We start from the raw sequence: 21,937 nt of genomic DNA on the forward strand, positions 1-21,937 counted from the left end.
GAAAAAAAACAAACCAAGAATTAAATACCGAAAAATAAAATAATTAGGTTTCCTCTATCTTTTTCATCAGAAAAAGGTAATCACTAATTTTATAAGCAATTTAATTTCACTAACTTTGTGATGTATAGATATAACTTAGCATGGGTGACATCATATTGTTATCGTTTCAAGACTTGTCCTACTTTCGTCAATTTTCGTCTGACCGAAAAGAGAAGAAATACAACCATATCATTTTTTCTCTGTGTCTTACTCCTAGAATATTTTATAGTTTATCGCTTGATAGTCCGTGTTTTTTTTTTTTTTTTTTTGTTTTTTTTTTCCTTTCTTTTACGAACAATGTAAGTTGTTGCAAATTGCCATGTATGGCCATTGTTCGGTGTATTTTTGTTTTTATTTATTTTTTCGTTTTTTTTTTTTTTTTTTTGGTTTTTCAACCAATAGTGGTCATAAATCTGTTAATATCAGGGTCAAGGTGAATGTTTGTTGGAGAATTTTTTGTGGGATACAAGTATTGAATAGTGAGGCCGAACTTAACGTTTAGCTCATACGCATGCGTTATCCCATTATTACGTTCGTGATGTAACTATGTCGTGGTTGAATGCCCTCTTCGTGTGACTATATTCACGCTAGTCGTACTTATAGTTTCCGAGAACTTATTACAGGATTGTTCGATTCCTTCAATGAGTCGATAAGGCAAATAATAATTACCGTATCATTTATAAATTAATGCGAATGAACAAATTGACACTGTTTGAGCTGAAGCAATTCTACATACTTACGAACTGTGGAATGACGTGTTCACTGAATTTTGATAATCGAATCAATATTTTGTCTTGCTCCTTCTTGTGAAAATTTTCCCAGGTCAACGCTGATACTTGCATCTAGTTAATTGCAGACGAAAATTAAAAAGGGCTGTAGTGGCATTTATTTTATTTTTTTTTTTTTTATTCTTTAAATTTATTTGTAAAGTGTCACAGCGGTTTTTAATTCTCCTCTGCAATTGATGCGAGGTGAAAAATAAAAATATCGTCGCATGTGGCAAGCCGGTTACGTTTAATTTAATAGAAAACGAAGATGAACAGAGGATTCATATCATTTGTTTACGTCTCGCGAGTAAACATTATTAAAAATCTTGGGTTGGTTTAACTCATTACGTACAAAACTGGTAATAAATTTTGAATTCTAACTAATTGTTCGACATCCGCCGACGACGTGTATACGAGACCTCTACAATTTTATTATACAAACAATCTCACAATAAATTTCATACAACGATATCAATTTTGCCGTGAAAATAAAATTAGATATTTTACTCGAGTTGTAATAATACAAAAATGAAAAATAGAAAACACAAAGCCAAGCAACTTTGCAAGAGTGACTTTAATCGATAAATTTTAAACAATTCTACAGCGATCGTTTTTTTTTTTTTTTGGGATTACGCGACGTACAAAAAAGGTATAATTGAAAAGAGTAAGCCTGTTGAATTTTTACCGAAATAAAACTAGACAATTTGCCGTGTGTTGCGTGTTTTGCATTATACGTATGTAACGAGAGCCCGGGAGCGATTAATGCCAGTGGAATTTTCCAATTAATATCGTGTCACGAACAGGATTAGGAATTTTTGGCGCACGTATAGGTGTTGGATAAGTAAGAGATACGCATAGAGAGAGGTGGGGAGAAAAAAGTTAGAACAGAGAAGAAGAGAAAAAAACAAATAAAAATAAAAAAAAAAAAAAAAAAAAGAAGAGGAAGAAGAAGAAACGAAACGAAACGAAACATTCGACATTCCTGTGGTAAAATTGATGTCTGTACGATAAATACATGATGATCTTTGGCGCCAGTGGCATTCGGCAAACCGCTAACATAGAAAATCACCTCCCAGCCACTGTATCTTACATACTCACGTGCCTGATTTAAACACGTTTTAAAGTTCGACACCGTCCCGACATTGTGCTCGATTAAAAATTACACAAATCTCACTGGCTGCTCGATGGCCCTTAAAAGGAGCTCGTGCGTCAACCGTCACAATGTGGGACGAGTCTAATAGTTTTCTGTGGGCTAGACGGATTCGCTTCACTCGCAACGGACGGGAGAAAAAAGAGAGAAAAAAAAAAAATAAAAAAAAAAAATTAAATTAAATCAATTTAAATAAAAAACAATAGATAAAAACAGCGACGAAAAATAAAACGAACAAAAGAAAGCGTCAACGGTTCGGCAAACGTCGATAGCCGCGAGTTTGTAAAAGAGTTCAATCAACTGCAATTGTATAACCTACTCCGCTTGAATATAACGACTTTATAGCGGAAGATACTCGTGCATCCGGATATTGGAAAGATATTTACACGTATGTATAACGAAAATGCACGAATATAACACAACCATCGAAATATCGAAAGCTGATATACGCAGTAACTTGCATTATTAGATTCGTTCTAACGTGATCGACGTTAAGCAATTTCTCTGTCCTTCCTCTTTCTCTATCTTATCAATTAGTTCATTTCTTACCTATTGTTGCCCAACACGCATCGACTTCGTTATATTCCAGTAAATATAATTTTTTTTATCAACTTTTTTTTATCTTTTTATTTTATTTTATTTAGCATCAATCGCAACTACTATTAAGTTAATTTGTGAAAGAAGGGTTATACTTGCTAAGTATTTATTTTTCTCAAAAGTGCTCCAAGGCATGAAATACAAGATCTTTCCGTCTGTTTGACTGTCCGTCTCTCTCTCTCTCTCTCTCTTTCTCTCTTTTTCTCTTTCTCCGGATTTCAATTATACGAGCGTAAAACCCCACCACTAAATTTATTAATACTACTCTAAACCAGTAACTGGTTAATGAGCTGGTCGATAATTTTGCCCCCTTGCCTGCTCGACAAGTAGCCGCGAGGTATAATCATTAAATACGTGTGACGCGGAGACTTGAATGCATGATCAAACAATGACGCATGGCGGCTTATAACTAGGTATATGTAATGTATTACAAATGTACAAGTGTTTTTATCGCGTCGTCAGAAATATGACGTTATTTCGTCTATATTCTTGACCCTGTCAATTATTATTATCGTAACGAAATCCTGTGGCGGCTGACGATCTGTGATATTCGAAGGTATCGCCTGTGGGAGGATAAGATAATAATATCCCTAACAGATTACGTCACGACTAACTGGCCACTTGATAAACGGTTGAACGTTCTTCGGCAGGCAGGTTTCATAATGCGAGTACGCACAATGATTTACAGAATTTTACGTTGCCGGACAATTTGGGACAACGAAACGGATAAACGTTGAATTCTCGAATTCGAACACGTTCGAATTGCGTGCAGACTACGTACACACATTGTGTGTTTGACGATATCTCGTCTGTTTTTCTTTACTCAATCGTTCGATCAAACGCCAATCTTTTTTACGCGACGTTTTTACGAAACGAGCCAACGAACCCGTAACAACAATAATAAACTGGCTTCGCGCCAAATGGCTACACATACTACACGAAGAAGGATCTTGACAAGACCAAACAAGGTTCTCACAGTCGGGATGCCTCTCATCCTTATAATTATCACCCCGGCAATTTCTACACATACACTTTATAACCCAAGCGTGATTCGTCTGGGGTAAAACCCAGGAATGCTGTTTCTATCTGGTCGCCTTTTTTATCGATACGCTACAACGTAGAAGACCCGGATCGTTTAGTCCTCATCCAGTTGAGCCAGTCTAGAATACTATACCAATCGTGGTATAAACCGGTGATCGTTATTAAGTCTTAACTACTTCCAACAGTTATGTTCCTGAATACGTTTTGATGCGGTAGTCGGAGAAGGTCAAGAACATCAGAGTTTGAACAATGTATCACAGATCAGCCAGAGCTGCATCTTATACCTAGAACTGACATTTTCGAACTTTCGAGTCGAGAGCTGATCGCTCTCATCGGCAATGGTTTCGACGCGCCAAATTGAACTTTTAACCAACACCCTGAATTTTGATGAAATGACAATAAAATTCTTATTCAGATACACGAATGATCGTTTCAACTTACGTCAATTGACCGTATATTGCGAAGAACGCAAGTATAATACGGATTACCGTTCAAGCGATCGAAGTAAAATGTTCCTTCCTTATTGTTACTACCACCTTGTTTTGGTAATACCAAGGTAGTTATTATCGCCCACGAAAAATCCGAGGATTCCGATCACAAATGCGGGTGAATGTCTGTTCACAAGAAGACAGATTTTTGGTTAAAAGCGTCGTTACGATCAGGGTACGGGACGTTTGTCTCCACACCATGCGGATCTCGAGGACCTGTTGGGATGATTTGAAGACTGGAAGTATGTCGAATCTGATAGCACAGTTGGAATCATGACGTGGCAAGATTTCGATCACATGTCGTACCGAACTCAGTCAACCGCAACATTTGTTTTACGACAGTTACATGGACTCGATACGGCGTAAATGTATTCAAGAACACTTAAATTGTCGTACGTGAGAACAGAGACGTTTGACGGACGTCAATTATCAACATCGCAAGTCACGAGACACTCGCGAGTTCAGGAAACTATTCGATGACTCGCGTGATGGTGAGGTTGCATTTTCATCGCAATGAAAGTGAACGAAAACAAGCGGTGAAAAATATGCCGACAACGTTAGCAGCAGCTTCCTCTTTTTCAACCTGTACGTGTAGATTCAAATTCTAGACTTAAGATTCCTGCACTTGACGCGTTGGTACCAGTTATATGTCAATAACAGACGATCCAATCTTCAAGCTTGTCGTCTCGTTATGCGGAACATACGTTACCCAAATTTGACTTTGTTTTCAATCCAGTTGCCCGTTTTTGCTCGTGCTAATCTATTGATGTAACAATTTGTATGCCGGCTGGTTTTTCAGTTAACGTATGCAGCGAAAATGATGCAGTTAATGACAAGCAAATGCGAAAACATGGACTGGCTCGATAAAGACTTAACGATGATGGGCTGAATTTGAAAAATTTCCAACGCCATTGGCGGTGTCAATGCGGCTTGGGACCGTATGATACAGCTCGTTTAGTAGCCAGTCGCCTCTGACGGGAATTGATTAGTGTGAGCATAAGAACTGGCGCCGAATTGACATTTAGTACGACTTGATGCGGCGCCAAAACAACATTATAGACTTCGTACATTCCTCCTCCTTTGGGTTCGAAGGGTAAGATTCCATCTCTGGCTCCTCTTGTTTATCAATCTTTTATCATTAGCATAAGTCCGGTATACACGTGCATAGAAATAAGATACATCGCTAAATCGACAGCTGCAATTTATTGCTCAGCTTTCGCAATTCGAATCACAATTTTGTTTAAATTGCCACTCACCGATTGGTTTTACGTCTATGTTTGTTTCTCGTTCCTTCGCTCGTTTGTTTTTTCCATGAAATCTGCTTCATCTAACGCTCTCGACACTTCGGACAATTATATTCAGTGGGATTTACAGTTATATTATACATATTATGTCTCACGGAAATGCGACCTGGCATTCGTTGCTCAGAATTATTCGAATTCCTCAACTACATGGAATTGGAAATTCCATAAACAGTACGGTCCATCGACCCATATTCTTTTAGATGATCAGATTTTATCTTTGGTCTGACGTAAGGCTTCCGACGATTCTTCGCAAGGTGTATAATGGACTGAAAGATGAATATTCGAAATTCCACTTTTCAATCGGGATCAAACAAGTTTCTCTTCATACAATTAACATAATACAGTCCATTTTGGGGTCCTGTCGTACTGCAGAGAAAGTTGGGCAGATTTTCCGGAATTTCAATCATCTTTTGAGAAACTCCAGCTAAGTCTTCAAGATACACCGATAGAATTATAATCTGTCTGACACAAGGGCCATTGATTTAATTTCATTCGGAAATTCAGGTTCCAATGTTAACCCTGAATAACCAGCATCGTATTGGAGAAGATTTGATTACAGCACTCACTTTTGTTCCAGCGGCTGTGAACCTCCTCAATACATGTTCGTAATTTTTGTATGTGATAAACGGCTGGAAATCAATGCCTTGATCTTCTGTCAAAAAATCAGAGCACCGTGTAAAGTAGAAACTTGAAGGTAACCTTAGAACTTTGTAACTTATTAACCAACGGTGATTCTAGAGAGTTTTCCCATCAGTCATAGACTTCAAGCCTTGTTCGTAATAACCTCTTTATGGAACATTAATGCAAGCACATATAATCCATGCGTATTGTCATCGTTCGAATATTACTAAAACTGAATTCTGAGATTGGGGAGTTAACTAAAAGTAAGAAGCAATTTGACACATTGGTACTAGGAGAAAGCCAACCGGAAGAGAGAAGAAGACGAAGCAACTGTTTTGCGTTAGTGTTCTCGATGGAATTAGATTCAGTGTGTTACTGAACTTTGAAGTATATAAACAAATACAGATAATGCAAGGCCCTTAGAATGACAGAGAACAAGGGACCCTTGAGGGTATAAACTAATGCACTGTCCATGTAGGAGTAGATGCTCTAAGGCTTTCATAGGCGTCTCCATACTCGTGGTCATACCATCACGCGTGCAGGTAGAAAGGTTGGGTATACGTTCGGAATAACAACAAATGGCATGATTTGTTAACTGTGTTTACAGTGACTGTCTGGTGAGACGAAGCTTGTTACAACAGTATCAATACAGCGATAATTTGCACTCGATCAAGGCTCATCGCCATCGAATTGCGAATTGAAGTCCAGATGCATAATGTAATGCGTTTAGAAATGATGCCGTGCAATCGATCGTTGTAGGAGTCTTCACCTTGACTTTCTTTTCCTTTAAAGTTACCCACTCAATTGCAAACGAGATTTCATATCGCAGCAAAGCTGGTTCAACGTTTCCTTGCTTTGACTTTACTTGGGTAAATCACCCGATTGGGTGACGTGTCGGGATCGCTAGACCGGATTGACGATTTCCGGGATGATTCCGTGACTGCATATGTACAGTTACAGACAAGAATCTGGAGCCGCTTTTGTCAGTTTGTAACATGCAGTTGCAGGTATTTCTGCTCGTCGTTGCAAGTAGCTCTGAGTGAATCCGGAAGACATACATTTGTTAAATGTCAAGAGAATGTTTACCCGGCAGAGTGGAAGAACGAACCTTGACATCTGGATGATGAGAACGCCGTATACCTACGATAATTAGCTGGAACATAATCCTGTCAAAGATAAGATCTCTTGCCGAAGAAACGGAACTTTGAAACCTGGAAGTTGAAAAGTTTTTTGTCGTAATCGGGAACAAACTTCACTTTAATTAGACTTTTTGCCATTGTAAAATTTTTTTTGCCCTCTTCGCGGTTTCGACCGATTTTTATACACATGAGCATGCTTATATATCACGAACTGCGGGTGATTCGCAGTAAAACCAAATTGAAGCATGCGATTTCTGTAGAGAATCAATGCGTTCAGCTAATTCCACAGCTTAGTCCGCGTAGAGAACTAGTAACCGTTCTTTCAGTGAAAGACTCACAACGAGTACCGAGTTCATTGCCTTCTCTCTTTATTTTTATGCTCTAGTTAACGCAATGTAAACAACGGACGTTCGACTATAAACACATGCATTGTAAACTACGAGAAAATTGATAGAGATAAAATCGTTTATATATCTTTGCTCTCAAGGTATGCCGTAAATTGATGCAAATAAGTAAATTACAAAATAATTGGAAATTTTATTGCCAACCTTAGATCGTCTTCGCTGTAATTTTACAATTCCACTTTAATTAATAAACGCATTATCGAAATTAGAATGAACAGTGTAAATAACATGATGGTTTCTCGGTATACCTGTACAACTGTGTCAATAATCTTACCCTTGAAAAATCATACCTACTATAAAAGTCAAAACATCTTAATGAAAGAATCTGATGCAAGCGCGATGAGCCCGAAGCAATTTGCCGAATGATTTAAGGCATGATTTTTTTTCATCAGCAAGCAATTCGTATTAATTAACTGCGTAATCCTTCATAGATTTCTGAGACGGGATGACGGTGGGGGTATCCATTTTTCGGGCATTCAAATTCCTGCGAGTTCCTAGGGGCAAAAAAAAAATTGTTTACACATTATATACCTACGAGTAAATAAACGAATATCATTAGACCATAAAATTTTTGCTAAGATACTATGCACGGAAAGATGCGCAGTAACAAACAGCCTCCGTGTCAATACAAACGGCTGCCATGAGTTCGAAATGCCATAAAAATTGTGTAGATCAGACTTTAGAGACACTTCCGAAATAAGACATGAATTATAGATTTTAAGCGACCTAAATCGGTCCAGCCTTGAGTGAATTCTCTAAGCATATGTTAAACAGAATTCGAAAAGGTGCGTGAAAAGATTTCACAGCCTGACGGATAATGAGGACCTTTTCTGGTCTTAAAGGGCGTTACAAAAGTCTTTAATAAAATATATGTTTTTAGAAAACCTCTTCGAAAGACCTTGCAGATTCAGATTATAACAGCGTGCTATTCAATTACGCAACGCTTCGCAGTGAGGTTCCTATTTTGAACGAATTACGCCGTAGATTGGATCTCTGGTTTCTTTCTTTCCTCTAACTTTCGACAACGGTTGTATCAGTTCTGTTGTTCATGGCTTGTCGTCAATTTGAACGTCGCACCGTTACCCGATCGTTGGTTAAGTAACATCCATGTACGCAACGTTTGACTTAATTCTTTGTTCGTCTTCTGGCTTGGTGCCACTAGAAGAGACAGCGAAGTCATTGCAATTCCACGATTTATTGCCGCGAAGACTGTCACTTCGGGTCTGATTGCAACTGTGACACAGCGCAACTCTCAGCATTTTTTATAAACCGAAACAGGATCCACTTCTACAGAAGCTCGTGGCCAGATATAGACGACGAATAGGTCAACAAACATTCATATCCTTGTACATCACTGCAGTATACATCATCAACTTAATCATAGAAACACGTACCTCCCGAATTTATCATACATACCTGCAAACTCATCCGACAAGCTAATACGAAAAGTAATCACAGAGAGTGAAGGTACATTCAAAAGGATCATAAAAATGCAACCTCTAACCGGCAGTGAGGAGAGAAGATGGGTATTTTGACCATTGTGGCACCGATTTGCAGCTTGAATGTGGTAAGAAGGGAAGGATCCAGTTTTCAGAAGAGGGAATGAATTCCCTTGATCTCGTCCGGCCATTTGAAGGCCGGTTCTTGAGTCGTGATATAAATTGTGAAGCATAAGATGCTGCGGAATGAGTTCATTGCCTGCACGTGGGTGACCGAGAAGAATGCTGATCAGAGGCATTTCCTCGACCGAGTTGCTGGCCTTTCCTGTCTGCCAGGAAACCCGTTAAATCTTATCTTTTCGACTTTCACGTACATCTCATACCTGAATAAATGTTTCACACATCTACACCTGCATTGTGTTGGATACCGATGTGTACGATTTCCGTACATAAAAATTGATTTTAGATCATGGTTCGTTATGCTTTGTAATTTTCAGACAAGCATGAGCAGTTCTTTACTTAATTGTCTCGTACTCGCACTTTATCGTAGTATTTGAACACCATTGCTTGGAAAAATTTCTAGCGTAGGAATTCAACTAATTGTAAGCGGCACAGTCTGTCGGAATTTTGACACATTATGATGTTTTGGAATGAAGAAGTGTGTTTTTGCGTAGTCAACTTTGATACCACATATCTCATTGTCAGCTATTTATCAACACGATGACGTTCCTTTTTTCATTCTCTCTGTTTTTGTCTTTAATGACTTACGTAACAATGTGAATAAACATCACATAGTCGCACATGTTCCATAGTTTTGCTAATTTCTTCAAAATTGTAAAGCTTTATAGTTCGGTAACATATATTTCCACCTTGTTCAAAATTTTCATACCGCGGTAAACGACGAAATTACATTACTGTCCATTTTAATTTTCTTCCCTATTGTCTCGTATCGTTGTTCGTTTCGACAAGGGATTTTCTCAGCACGTCTGATTCACTTTCAAATGGCAGCATTCACTACGTTGTAAACAATACGAATCTTAACGTCTTTCGTTTTTCCTCAATTCTGGTCGAGAGTTATACGGTATCGCCGAGTGAACAACTTATACATGTTTGCAGGTACGATGCGACGTAGGTGTAAAGATTGTGTTGAAAAATGAAAATAGCACGTGTTCCGGGACGAGATGTCAGTGAGCCTGAACTGGATGGACAAACATCTGCGTCATCTCCGACCGATCCGTATCCGGAATCCTTGCCGATCGGTCGAGGAACGCGATACATGCGCTCGGAATTCGCATCCGAAGGTTTAAAGCGCCTCGTGATTCCCGTTCCCTCTCCTTCTTGCGAGCACAATAATTGCCGAATTCCAGTCCACACAGTCGCAGGCCGGTAATTATCATAATACTCAAACCGAGACATCGTCGCGTCGCCGGATCCGTTGGGACGCGACGGGATGAAATAGTGTCGCTGCCTTCTGGGAGACGGGCGTGGGCCTCGAACACCGAATCTCGGATCTTGCCTCTTGGAACTTGAATCTTGAATCGCGTCTGGTGCCTACTCTGCCTCCAGGATGCTGTAAACACGCGTGCGGCACCGAGTCTTCGCCTCGGGTGGAGGGGACGGGGTCGGCGGGTATTTCGAGGAGGGGAGGCCGGCTCGAGGAAGCTCGGCATATAACGAACCGACGTTTACCTGAGGATAGACAGTTCCATACGAGCGCTTCGCACGGACGTTATACAACGAAGGCGTTTCAACCTCACCGTCGTCGCGTGACAATTGACGAAAACTATCGTTCACAGAATAGAATTGGTAACAAAAAACAAAACAACAACAACAAACAAAAGCGAAAGAGGACAGAAAACAAGAACGACGCGGCGATTCTAAACCGTGATTATACAAATCAGTGACTCCGGCTGCCAAAGCCCAACCGTCACCGAACAAACTTCGGGCATTAACTATAAACAGTGAAGATGATTCGGTGTTCGATTATCTCGGCAGCGGTTGTTCTGTGTCTTGCTGTCGCCTACAGCGAAGGCTCCGCTATTCCAATGTGGGAATTCCTGTCGAAGGAAGAAAAAGTAAGTTTTTTAATCACGTTTCACACTCCGAGGGTAAAACTCGGGCGCGTTTGTAGCCTGAATGCAAGATAGTTAGGCTAAGGTCCGATGGACAAGCTAGACGCATATGTCCGTCAGACGTCGTCTCTACATAGCCAAGGTTTTACGAACGACGTCAGCCGGCGTCAGTTGGTAACGAGACGCGTAATGTGAAGAAATGTAGAAACCTATTATTCGTTGACAAATATTATTCGTTTTGGTACGAATGCCTGCGGGATTTTATTTCGGCAAGACGGACGAGTAACCTCTTGTCTTTAATATACCACCAACGGCTGTAGAGCGTCTTGTATGTTCGTATTCTATGGCGCTGCACCAATTCGGTCACTGCCCTTCTAGTCGCGTGCAGTAACAGCGCAGCGTCTTATCGCACGCAATCACGTTGGGAACCACCGAGCAGTTCCTTCCAAGTACAAGTTCATGAACACACCGCTACATTTATCGTACCGAGTAATTCTTGTCTGGCACACTCGCACGTACTCGTCGGCGTATTGATTTACGGCGGGAAAAAGTAGAACACAAATGAAAGCTGATTGGGAGAATTCGTCGACGCTTCTCGGCGGAGAGTGAAAAATGAGAAATTTACTCGTGGCAAGTTTGTTCGGGAATCCCGGTCCACGTATTTTACCGTCAGCTTAATTAACACGACGTATGCTTGAATACCTTCGCTATTCACAACGATTTTTCCATTACATGGACGCGGACGAATCTGGGTCAATAAAAGTATTTGAATTCGGATTGATGTGGCCCATTGCCACGCGAAGAAGATATGTTCCACAAGTAGAACGATAAATGTCAGGGAAAGGGCGGGAAATTTAAACCTAAAATCAATTGCGTTGATTCTGTAAACTTGAAAAAATTTAACTTCAAGTACGACAAGACTAACTATTTACGTAGGTGTGCGCAATTTTGATTCTGACATAATTTTTGTGTATGTTCGATACAATTCTGTTACCTTTGATGTCACAAACCAGTCGTCCAATCGTCATTTACATCCAAATTCGGCAGCTCGATAGAAAATAATTACAATAATAAGACTATATCGATGAGGAAAAAACTACTGAAATAAGTAGGACTTGTATCCGTTTGGATAAAACTTAAAATGGCAAAAACCCATCGCAATTAAGTGTTACGTCAGGTCTGGTCGACCGGTCAAGAGAGTTTTTATTACATACGAATGTACGTACATGTCGATTCTGAATTGATAATTGAACGTATCTCGATGTATGCATGTACATATAATAATAAACGATCGGCGGAACGACTGTTTTATTCAATAAACCACAATATACCGAATTCCAAGTGCAAATTAAATCGGGACTTTTTTTTCTCCCTCTCCCTCTATCTAAATATATATCTCCCTTTTCACAACAAGTAGTTTCGAACCAGTTCGTACAATGGAGTGTAAGTCCCGGTGTAAATCAGTAATGTAATATGCTGGCGTTGTAACGTGGACGCCGATTTTATTATGTAACTTAACACGTACACACATACCGCGAATATTTTCCGGCCAGCATAACGAACGACGCTGCCATAACTTCGAAGCCCACTTGCATGAGGTGCGAATATTCATGCGTTAGTCAAATTTGAGACCGTAAATAATTTGTATGTGCATATGATTTCGCCTCATTGGCATTTTGATGTATATCCACTTACACAGAACGTAACACTACTTTATTTGGCTGCAGTCGAATATCGCTAATTGTTATTCGAGCACACGTTTCGATGCGTTGGTCGACATCCATTTTCGGGCAAAACAATTAATTTGATAATAATCGAAATTTAATGGGCACCGGTGCCCACACACGAAATATTTTATAGCCCATTTCATGTCCGAACATTCGGTTCTTAAATTTTCGACTATTGCGTTAAACGGTGAGATCATATATACAGCGATTGCAGGCTTAAATTTAACCTTGTAAAATGCACTCCACTCGCTAGTGTGTTATTAAAAAATCCACTTGCAAAATAAATTGCGAAATTGCATTATAGTGAAAGCTGCAGCCAGAGAAAAACAATTCAACCGTTAGCGATTTAGCTTCAGCAGATATCAATCTGTATCCATTGGGGTTTATCATGTTCCGTGCTGTATAAACGATGAGAATCCCTCGCTATCGGTTTCTCGAATTTACAAATTATGTCAATCCTCGTAGAATCGTTCAACTGAACAATGAACCCCGCGATATTCTTGATGCGGCAAACTCTCTCGGGGCAAAATTATTGCGTGTAACAAACCAACCCATGCAAAGTCTCTGAAAACAATTTGAATTTCAATCACGTATTAATTCATTGTGAAAAGTATTGCCAACGCCCTTATACAAAATGCGCGTCGTGCATATGTAACGGTTCTGCAGTGTTACACATTCCCTAGTTTCACCAGCTATGTGAGTCGAATTTCAATTATATCTCCGAATGCGGACCTCTTCCTATACAAATTTCAACACAGACTTTCTCCGGTAAAACAAAAAGTAAATAACAAAAAGTCCGCTGCATCGGTATTCATTCTGTTTCATTCTCTAACTTATTCTCTTTGTCTCTTCACTCGTTAAAAAAAAAAAAACTACATATTTACTACTTTGATGATTTGCCGAAGCACCAATCAACTCGTTAAAAATTTAAACTGCCCGTAATTAAAACCATCCGTGCTTATAGGTATCTCTTTGCATATTGAAAAATTAACAAGCCGATTGTGATCTGTGAAAAAAATTGATTTACCGCAATCGGTTGCTGGATTCGAAAGTAGACCAGACATAATTAATTTCACGCTGTCATTAGTATAATATTGTATATGCGTTAAATCTAGAACACGAAAAATTCTTCACGTCACGTCACGTTGCGCAATGGTATCTAACATCATTGTTATTATTGTTGTATTTTACTTTTTTCTATGAAGCTTACGAAACGATTTGAATACGATAAATGGAGTTGAAAAATCGGGTACAATCCATCAGTCGGTGATCTTAAATGTACATATGGCTATTTATAACACACATTTGTATATATGTATATATATATATATACCAAAGTCTCGAAGTTGAAAAAAGAATATTATATTATCTACCTTCGGTTGTAAAAAGAACAAAACAAGAAAATAATAGGTGTGCAATTTATACTTTATCATAGCACAATGATCGGGCTTGCGTAACAATTTCTTTTCCTATTGTTTCAGATGAGTCACTTGTACAAAGTGTTCAGCAAACAGGTGGCAAAATATTGCGCGGATTCATCGAAGCCTGATTGCAACAAAAATCTGCTAGTCTCGGGCCTCAGAAACCTCGCAAACATGGACGAGGATTATCTCAACACAATGGACCCCTACCAGCGTGGTGCCACGGAAATGAGTAAGCATTTTTGATTTATTCGTTGGTTATTTTTTTTTCTCTTTACATATTCGTTCAATTGTTACCTTTTCCGCGTCGCTTTAGTTTCGCCGTCATTCATCATCGGGGACAAATATATTATTTCAACGATGACAATAACAACGAATGTATAACCTATTTCCGTGCTACTAAAAAGGTTAGACAATTGCGCGGACAATGAGTGACGTACGCTCAAATTAATCACGGCGGATGTGACAGTGAATAGTCAGGAAATGCGCTTCGCGGCGTTCTGCTACATACGTACCAAGACAAACGTATCGTGATTCGATGTTAAGAGGAGGTTATGTAGTCAGTCCTTACCGACCGAGTAAAATGTCGCTTATTTTCACTGTTAACAGAGTCTGCGCATCGCTGATGTGAAAAACCCGTAGTTCGTGCAATTCCACATGCAATGCTAAACAAAAATATGCAGAAACTCGCCCGTTACCATGCGAGCATAACGCCAGTAAATACATCTCTGTAATTATCGGTGATTCATTTACTGAAATACATTTCCGGGGCTTTTGTCGCATAAAACAAAATTTTCTTTCGATATCTGTCTGCAGTTTTACAAGCGAAATTTACACTAGGTGCGACATTATCGGTTCAAATGTGCATAAGCTTTCGTATAAGTGGCATTTTACTCCGTCGGTACAAACTGACTATGTGGCATTCTTCAAGTTGTTCGGTAACCGTACACATATAACTGTGAAATGTTCTGTTGTTTCGAACCGATTATTTTTCTTTAAAAAAGAGACAAGTTCGTACATGTACTGGCAACGTGTGAATAAATAGAAATTATAGAAGAACATGACACGACGTTTTCATTATCTCTGATTCATAGACTATACATATCTACGTATATATTGAAAATTTTTGTAGCAAAGATGAACATTTGCTATCACACAAGTTATCAATGCAAGCTGTTGCGCCGCATGCTACCAATGTTATAAATTTTGCATAGCTACTATGTATAATGAAGAGTTGTTCCACGCGTTCCGGTAGTCAGAATGCATCGTTCTATTTATATCGATGCGTTCGGAACTGGTTATGCAACGAGACGTATATAAAGTGAAGAAGTGATAAAGAGACGCAAAAAAAATTTATCCGGTGAGACAGTGTCGAGTTTGAAAATATACATTTCGCATTGAACTGAAAAAGAACAGGAAAGAATCCGTTTCAGCCGATACCGAAAATTTCCATAGGCAATTTTTTATTGCCTGATAATCGCTGTGCCTACGGAAGTGTTTTTCGAGTTTTTCATTGCGTATAATTTTAACCGGAGTAACTCTTAATTGGGAATATTTAGCGCTTCTTACTTAGAGTAACTATGAATATTTTTTCTTTGGCTTCTCTGCAGTCAACCGTTTACCATTTTCTTAAATGTTTACTCGACCGTTTCGCGAGTGATTAAAAAATCGCTGCCGTAAAATACTTGAAGCGTCTATCTAGGACAAACAAGGATGTTATAGACGCGTAGCTAACTTATGATACTCAAAGAGTATTATTAGCTTCTCAATTACTTGCGATTTAGTACTTAGTTTATAGGTTGTGCAGCATATCAATCTTCCTTTTTGCTTTACAGTTTGGCACGCGTTGTTGACCAACGACGATTTCGAATCTACATTCGAACGTGAGGGAGATTCCTTGTACTACTCTTCTGAGTCTGATCGTTTCGGTGAGTTGAATTCTTACTCTCATAAATAATTAATCTAAAAAGAAAATACACGCATTCATACATCTATCCGCAAACTATCCACTGAGCATTCGATCCTGAATGTAGAGTTTAGAAATTGTTCAGATTTCTCTTCATCTGCCAACATTGCAAGTTAAACAAAAGCCAAAGTTGGCGACTGAAAATCTTGTAAAAATTTCAATTGAACTGAGAGGCGAATTTTACGATGTGATAAGAGAGTGCTTCGATGTTGATTCGTCAGTAGCGAGAAAATGTGTCTTGCTTTCGCAGTATACTTTAAAAAGAATAAAAAAAAAAAAAAAACGTAGCGCACGAAAGAATAATTACGAAAGTAATAAGGAGATGGATTTTTTTATAAACAAGATATATTAATTATAATAATTCGTCACGCTTTTGAGAACATAAACAGTACATCTTTTTATACTTTTTTGACAGTGATCGTACAGGAATTCAGTATATATGCACCTGTAACTATGAGATTTTGAAATATGTTCAAAGAACGTTAGCTTAGCGTTATTTCATCTTCGTATCTTTCTTCTTTTTTTCCTTTCTTCTCCTCGTCTCAATACCACAGAGTGATTTCTATCGCTTTCACATTTTCCCCGTGATTTCTATCGCTGTGATTGTACACGTTAATACTATGAACACGCCATTCTGCAAAGGCAATCTTAAACGATGATCTTGAGACCGCATCGTTTAGAGCACTTATCTTCGCTGACAAATTATCGTTTAACCACGTATTATAAGTATTATACTTTCTCAGATTTGTGAGATTTCTACTTTTATTGCTCGCAGACTTTTGTCTCTTGACGTAAAAACCTTCTCGGTCTGTGAAATGTTTCTTCGACATTTTTGTTTTTATGTTAACACTCCGCGGCGTGTAAATTTTTTTGTCAAAGTTGCTTTCGAGATTTGTCTGGATTTCTTTTTCAATGGAATTACACATAATTTTGGAACCGTTTTAACAATTCGAGAATCTTTTTCACAAAAAACATTTCTCGTCAATTTCTTGTAAACTTTCTTATTCTATTATATAGAAAAAATTAATGGGATGCAATTTTGACTACATAACAAACCCGATGATATATCGTGATAATTTCTAGTTACGTAGATACGATGAGCAGAAAAAGGTTCTCAAGACGCTGAGAAGTTATTTGCTTGATAAATAGAAAGTTTAAGAGGAAAATATAGTAAAAAAAAATTTCACATGGATTCTCACACAACATCTCATTTAATTACCGTAGATATTTTTCAGTCTCTATTCCCGATGATTTCGCCAGTAAAACATTTCCCAATCACTGACGGAACATTTTTACGTCCATATCAAAACGGTGTTCATACGACGCGTAGAATCCGAGACAAGTTTATAATATGAGAATGAGAGGATACATGAAATTTATATTACGTAAAAAAAAAAAAAAAAACCTCACTAACGATATTGAGAAATCTCCGCAGCGGTAAATATCGCATCGAAACAATTATATTCCTGGTTCGTAATATGCAGATGAGGAAAGAATTCAAGCACGCATCTTTGAGTGCATTTCTTATTCTGTTTTCTCGAATCTTTTCCTCTCTGATTTTTTTTCTCCTCCTCCATATTTATTTTTCCCCCACTTCTTTTCTCTCGCGTATCGCGTTTCAATGACAAGACTTCGACGTATAAGATACTATTTAAAGAATCAAAATAAAAAAAATCATCCTCGTGGTCCTTGGCCTAGTTGCTGTTGCTGTTTCTGTTGCAGTGTTCTTCACGCGCGTCGTATGACTGACTACCTGTAGGCATTTCCATTTGTATAAGTCGCCTACCTTATACCACCTTGTAAATTGTCGAGGAGACGATGACATCTCCGCAGTATTATATACACGCACTTTAATCACGTCCTGCTCGTTAACATTGAACACAATTACCAGCTATGCCTCATACTTGCATGCAACGCTTCTACCTTCCATGTACTTAAGTTGTTCAACCCCGGTGCTTGTAATGCCGAATTGCAATTTCTGCGATATTGCACAAAAATTTGTGTTTGCAGTCACGCGTATTTGATCTTGTCAATTTTTATTGTCGTACTTTTCAGGCATGACGTTCAAGTTATTAGCGTTAGCCTGATTAAATATTGAAGAAAAAAATCCATACCGTATTACAAATTTAAAATGATTTCGAAACAGTTGAGTTTCCAAAGTATTAATATTCTTTGCTTTGGTATAGCTTACCAAGTTTCAGACAATTTTAAATTTGCCGCGTGATAATTTTTCAAACAAAATCCGTCCCAAAACTGTAACTTCAATAACCAATTAGCCTTCAACTTTTACTGAAATCTGAACAGAATCCAAACGGCAAAATGTAAAAGAAAAAAAGTAAAATCCATAAAACTTCCCTTTTGTTTATTGAGAATTGAAGTAATTTCGGCCTCGATCACAGATTATATACTGCAGACGCGTACATTAGTATCTAATTCCGGTATTCTCGGATCGTCATGCGTCAAGAACGCAAAGACTCGGGCAACACAGCCTCGTCGGTATTGTATTTAAATTCAAGCTCAAACCGCCTGTCGGAAGTAAGAAGGTTTTCCCGTTGATATCGACGGCCTTTAACAGCAAATAAATTATCATATCGCAAGGTAGTCCCCTCTTCTTCCCTTGGCACATATATCGAAACGTACAGACGCGTACAGATATACTCGATCGAGTACAGGAATTTGCAAGAATCTTGAACTCCGATCCCACGCCTTCTGTGTAAATTGAAATGAAACGTACTTTAACGTGATAAATTTGATCAAATTATGGAATTGAATAAATTAAAGTTTCCGCTGCAGCAATGAGGAAGCGAAATTGCAGTGTTGCCAACTTGGTGGCTTTAAAAAGTTGTTACTTTCTGGGCAAGAGATTCATCTGTTTAAGGGTTAGCGAGAAATCTGCTGATTTCGAGATAGTTCGCTGTTTGTAGGGAAAATGTCTGCGGATGTGAAATTGATTTGGTCAATTTTTATAACCAATTACGTTTCGATCATTGCTGGAAGCATGGACTTTAATAACGGATTTATTACGAAAACAAAAAAAAAATCGAATAATCAATGTTTTCGACATCGCGATACTCTGTAAAGAAATCTACAAAGAACAGTAACTCTTAGCACTACGGATGAAAGTCACTAGTGGGATAAGGAGAATCTGAGTTGGCAACACTGACTCCTAGAATTAGCGGTATAAAACGTCTCTCATCTCCGTATTATAATCTCCGATTCTTCGTTTTGTTACAGGCGACAACTTTGGCAGCGATAATAACGGCCTTGCTGAAGAGTCTTCGGCGCCTTCCGGTGACTACGTTCGTCCGGCTGGTCACACCGGGCCTTACCTGATGGGCCCAATGGTGATTCGAGTGCTTCCTGACGGCCGTCCCGTTCCCGGCGATTCGAAACTTCCGCTGCCCCGCGACGAGGACGTCGACGATCTGAAGTACGCGAAGTTGCCGTCCATCGCGGAAATCGAGTCGAGGTCCTTTTTCTTCGGGAAGTCGCTTACCTCGTCGGGAAAACCCGCTAAACGGCCGATATTCTCCGTAGGGCAGCAGAAGCCAAGCGTGATCTTCACTACCAGACGATCCGGAAATCAGCAGAAAAATCCACTTTTCGACGACAGAGTTCGCGGAGAAAAAGATATCTTCGACAGCTACGAGCGGTCCGTTAGATATTATTAGAAATCCGAGTAGTTTTCTTGTTATTCCCGTTATTTTTTCATGTCTTTTTTTTTTTTTTTAATTGAATTTGACAAACGTCGATTATTTTTGACGATATTCTTTAGTGATAGTGATTAACGATTGCTTAGCCAAAAAGAAAAGAACAAACACCTCATTCTGATCTGTTGGATAAAAATCGTATGTAGTTTAACTTTCATATACGACATATATATATATATATATATATATATATATATATATATGTATTTGTGTAGGTATGTAAATTTACCGAGAGAAAATCGTCAAACTTATTAGATCGAGCGTTCACTGCGCATGCTCGAGCTTCGTCGGATTTTCGTACAGGCTGACCACCCCAAACATCAACTGTCAAACGCGACTTGGACTTATGAAGATTACGTAGGCGATACGATCTGTTTTGAATCAAACAGATCTTAAATAGTTGATGTTGTGATTCGGAAAGGGTTGGAGACATTTTAATGTTGACTGACTGATAACTGTTACGAGTCATCACAGCAACATAATTTCAGAGAGCTTAATATTTCGTGCTCCGTTTCGAGTAAGTTGGCTCCTATGATTTGCATGCGAAAATATTGCCACGGTACAATCTTGCCGACAAATTAAGCTTGATTATTTTGCGCATGCGCAGTCGATCATTCGGCCTGATAAGTTGCACCGTCTGATCTCGGTATATAATACAAAATATGCGCACTGACGATTGGTTGGCTGCACAATGTCCGGAGAAATAATGTTGACGCGAAACCGTAGTTTTGTGGTTTTTTGAAGTTGATAAAGTTGCGTCGAAGTGATTACGAGGAAGAGTAAAATTTTTACGTCAAATGTCGTTTCAGGATCAGTGAGTTGTACAATGGTAGGATGATTTCTATAGATGTTTGGAAACAAACATCAGGCTGACCATGACGAAACATTAATTTAATAAAATCTGTAGATATTAAGTTAGGGCTAAGATTCGCTAAGTTAATTTCATGCATTCCTATTTATTCAACTTTTAACACCTGTTATACATACTTGTATATCTATTAACATTTTTGATATTTCGATTTTACGTTACATATACGATTTTGAGGACTGTTCGATATTAATACAACCGCCTGAGAATTCCATCGTATACATCGGTCGTATTCAGAAAAGAGGCAATTCCTGGCACTCTTGATTTTTATACACGAATAAAAGTCCAACGAGATATTGCTTTGAGACAAAAAGAGAAAGCGAGTGAGAAAATGAGAAAAGGATCGTGTCGACGATACAAGGAGTTCTCATGGCTTGAATGAACAAAAGTCACTTAAATGCCCGTAATTACATGGGCATAGTAATTCGTTGTAAATATTATATTGTAAATAGCCTAATTTTTGCTACCACCGTTCATCTTCATTTTCGATGTATTTTTTTTTTTTTCTAATATTTCCTTCAATTTTTCATTGGTTCGCGGTTGTAATGTGTGATATAATGCGTTGAGGCTCGATTCATTAATCAAAATTCTAACAACTATATATCCTTGATTAACGAAGTGTTTTATTCGTCTTTCTTATTTCTATTTTAGTTAAATCAACACTAAACATACCTATATGGAATAAATGTGTAACATGTAGGATTTGTGATAAATGAAAACTAAAAAGCTAAAAATTACAAATTACAAAATTACATTTATAAGGAGTAAATTGTGAGTTAAAAGTCACAAAATTGTATGTCATATTGATAATACTGATCCAAATCATTAAAAAGAAAAATCTTTTAAGTAAGAAAATAACATTTTTTGTTTACGTTTCGTTTCAAAATATAATAATTGCAACGTGAACGAATTGTTCGCGGGCAAAAAAATTTATAATTATTATTCGGTACACGTTTAATTTGTGATGTTACCCATTCGTATTATTAGACGTAATTATTCTCACTGTACATATATATGTATCTGTATCTATCAAACTATATACGGTAGAAGATAAACTCGATTTATTTTATGTACGTGTTTTCTACGAGATGTACAAGTTTTTGAACACAATTAAAATGAAACATGCTTCAAAATAATTGTCTCACTTATGTGCCATTTTAATACAGTTAAAATATTTCCCAAAA

The 21,937-nt window shown here is 38.2% G+C and overlaps 1 protein-coding gene and 1 long non-coding RNA gene across 3 annotated transcripts; one reads left to right on the forward strand and one right to left on the reverse strand.

Annotated features, from left to right (window-relative positions):
• Positions 1–7,663: 7,663 nt before the first annotated feature.
• On the reverse strand, positions 7,664–10,542 carry LOC124177635. 2 transcript variants are annotated; one of them, XR_006869647.1, is made up of 2 exons: positions 8,449–10,542; positions 7,664–8,044 (listed from the first exon to the last, which is right to left on the reverse strand). It is a non-coding gene; the product is annotated as an uncharacterized LOC124177635 (long non-coding RNA). The 2 variants fall into 2 exon arrangements; XR_006869646.1 differs by having other exon boundaries at positions 8,436–10,542.
• A 159-nt stretch (positions 10,543–10,701) lies between these two features.
• Positions 10,702–21,889, forward strand: LOC124177634 (rhythmically expressed gene 5 protein). The gene is made up of 4 exons (XM_046560204.1): positions 10,702–11,064; positions 14,270–14,441; positions 16,045–16,137; positions 19,410–21,889. The coding sequence occupies exons 1-4, from the start codon at positions 10,957–10,959 to the stop codon at positions 19,844–19,846; spliced, it is 810 nt and encodes a 269-aa protein (XP_046416160.1). The 5' UTR covers positions 10,702–10,956; the 3' UTR covers positions 19,847–21,889.
• Positions 21,890–21,937: the final 48 nt, after the last annotated feature.

The sequence above is a fragment of the Neodiprion fabricii genome, chromosome 3, assembly GCF_021155785.1.
Source record: "Neodiprion fabricii isolate iyNeoFabr1 chromosome 3, iyNeoFabr1.1, whole genome shotgun sequence".
NCBI classification, from domain to species: domain Eukaryota; kingdom Metazoa; phylum Arthropoda; class Insecta; order Hymenoptera; family Diprionidae; genus Neodiprion; species Neodiprion fabricii.

Bases quoted from the DNA above. Each gene is read 5' to 3' on its own strand.
- LOC124177634 (XM_046560204.1), top strand. From the start codon at position 10,957: ATGATTCGGTGTTCGATTATCTCGGCAGCGGTTGTTCTGTGTCTTGCT. The intron at 11,065-14,269 runs GTAAGTTTTTTA...CTATTGTTTCAG, and splicing joins TCCTGTCGAAGGAAGAAAAA to ATGAGTCACTTGTACAAAGT. The intron at 14,442-16,044 runs GTAAGCATTTTT...TTTGCTTTACAG, and splicing joins GCGTGGTGCCACGGAAATGA to TTTGGCACGCGTTGTTGACC.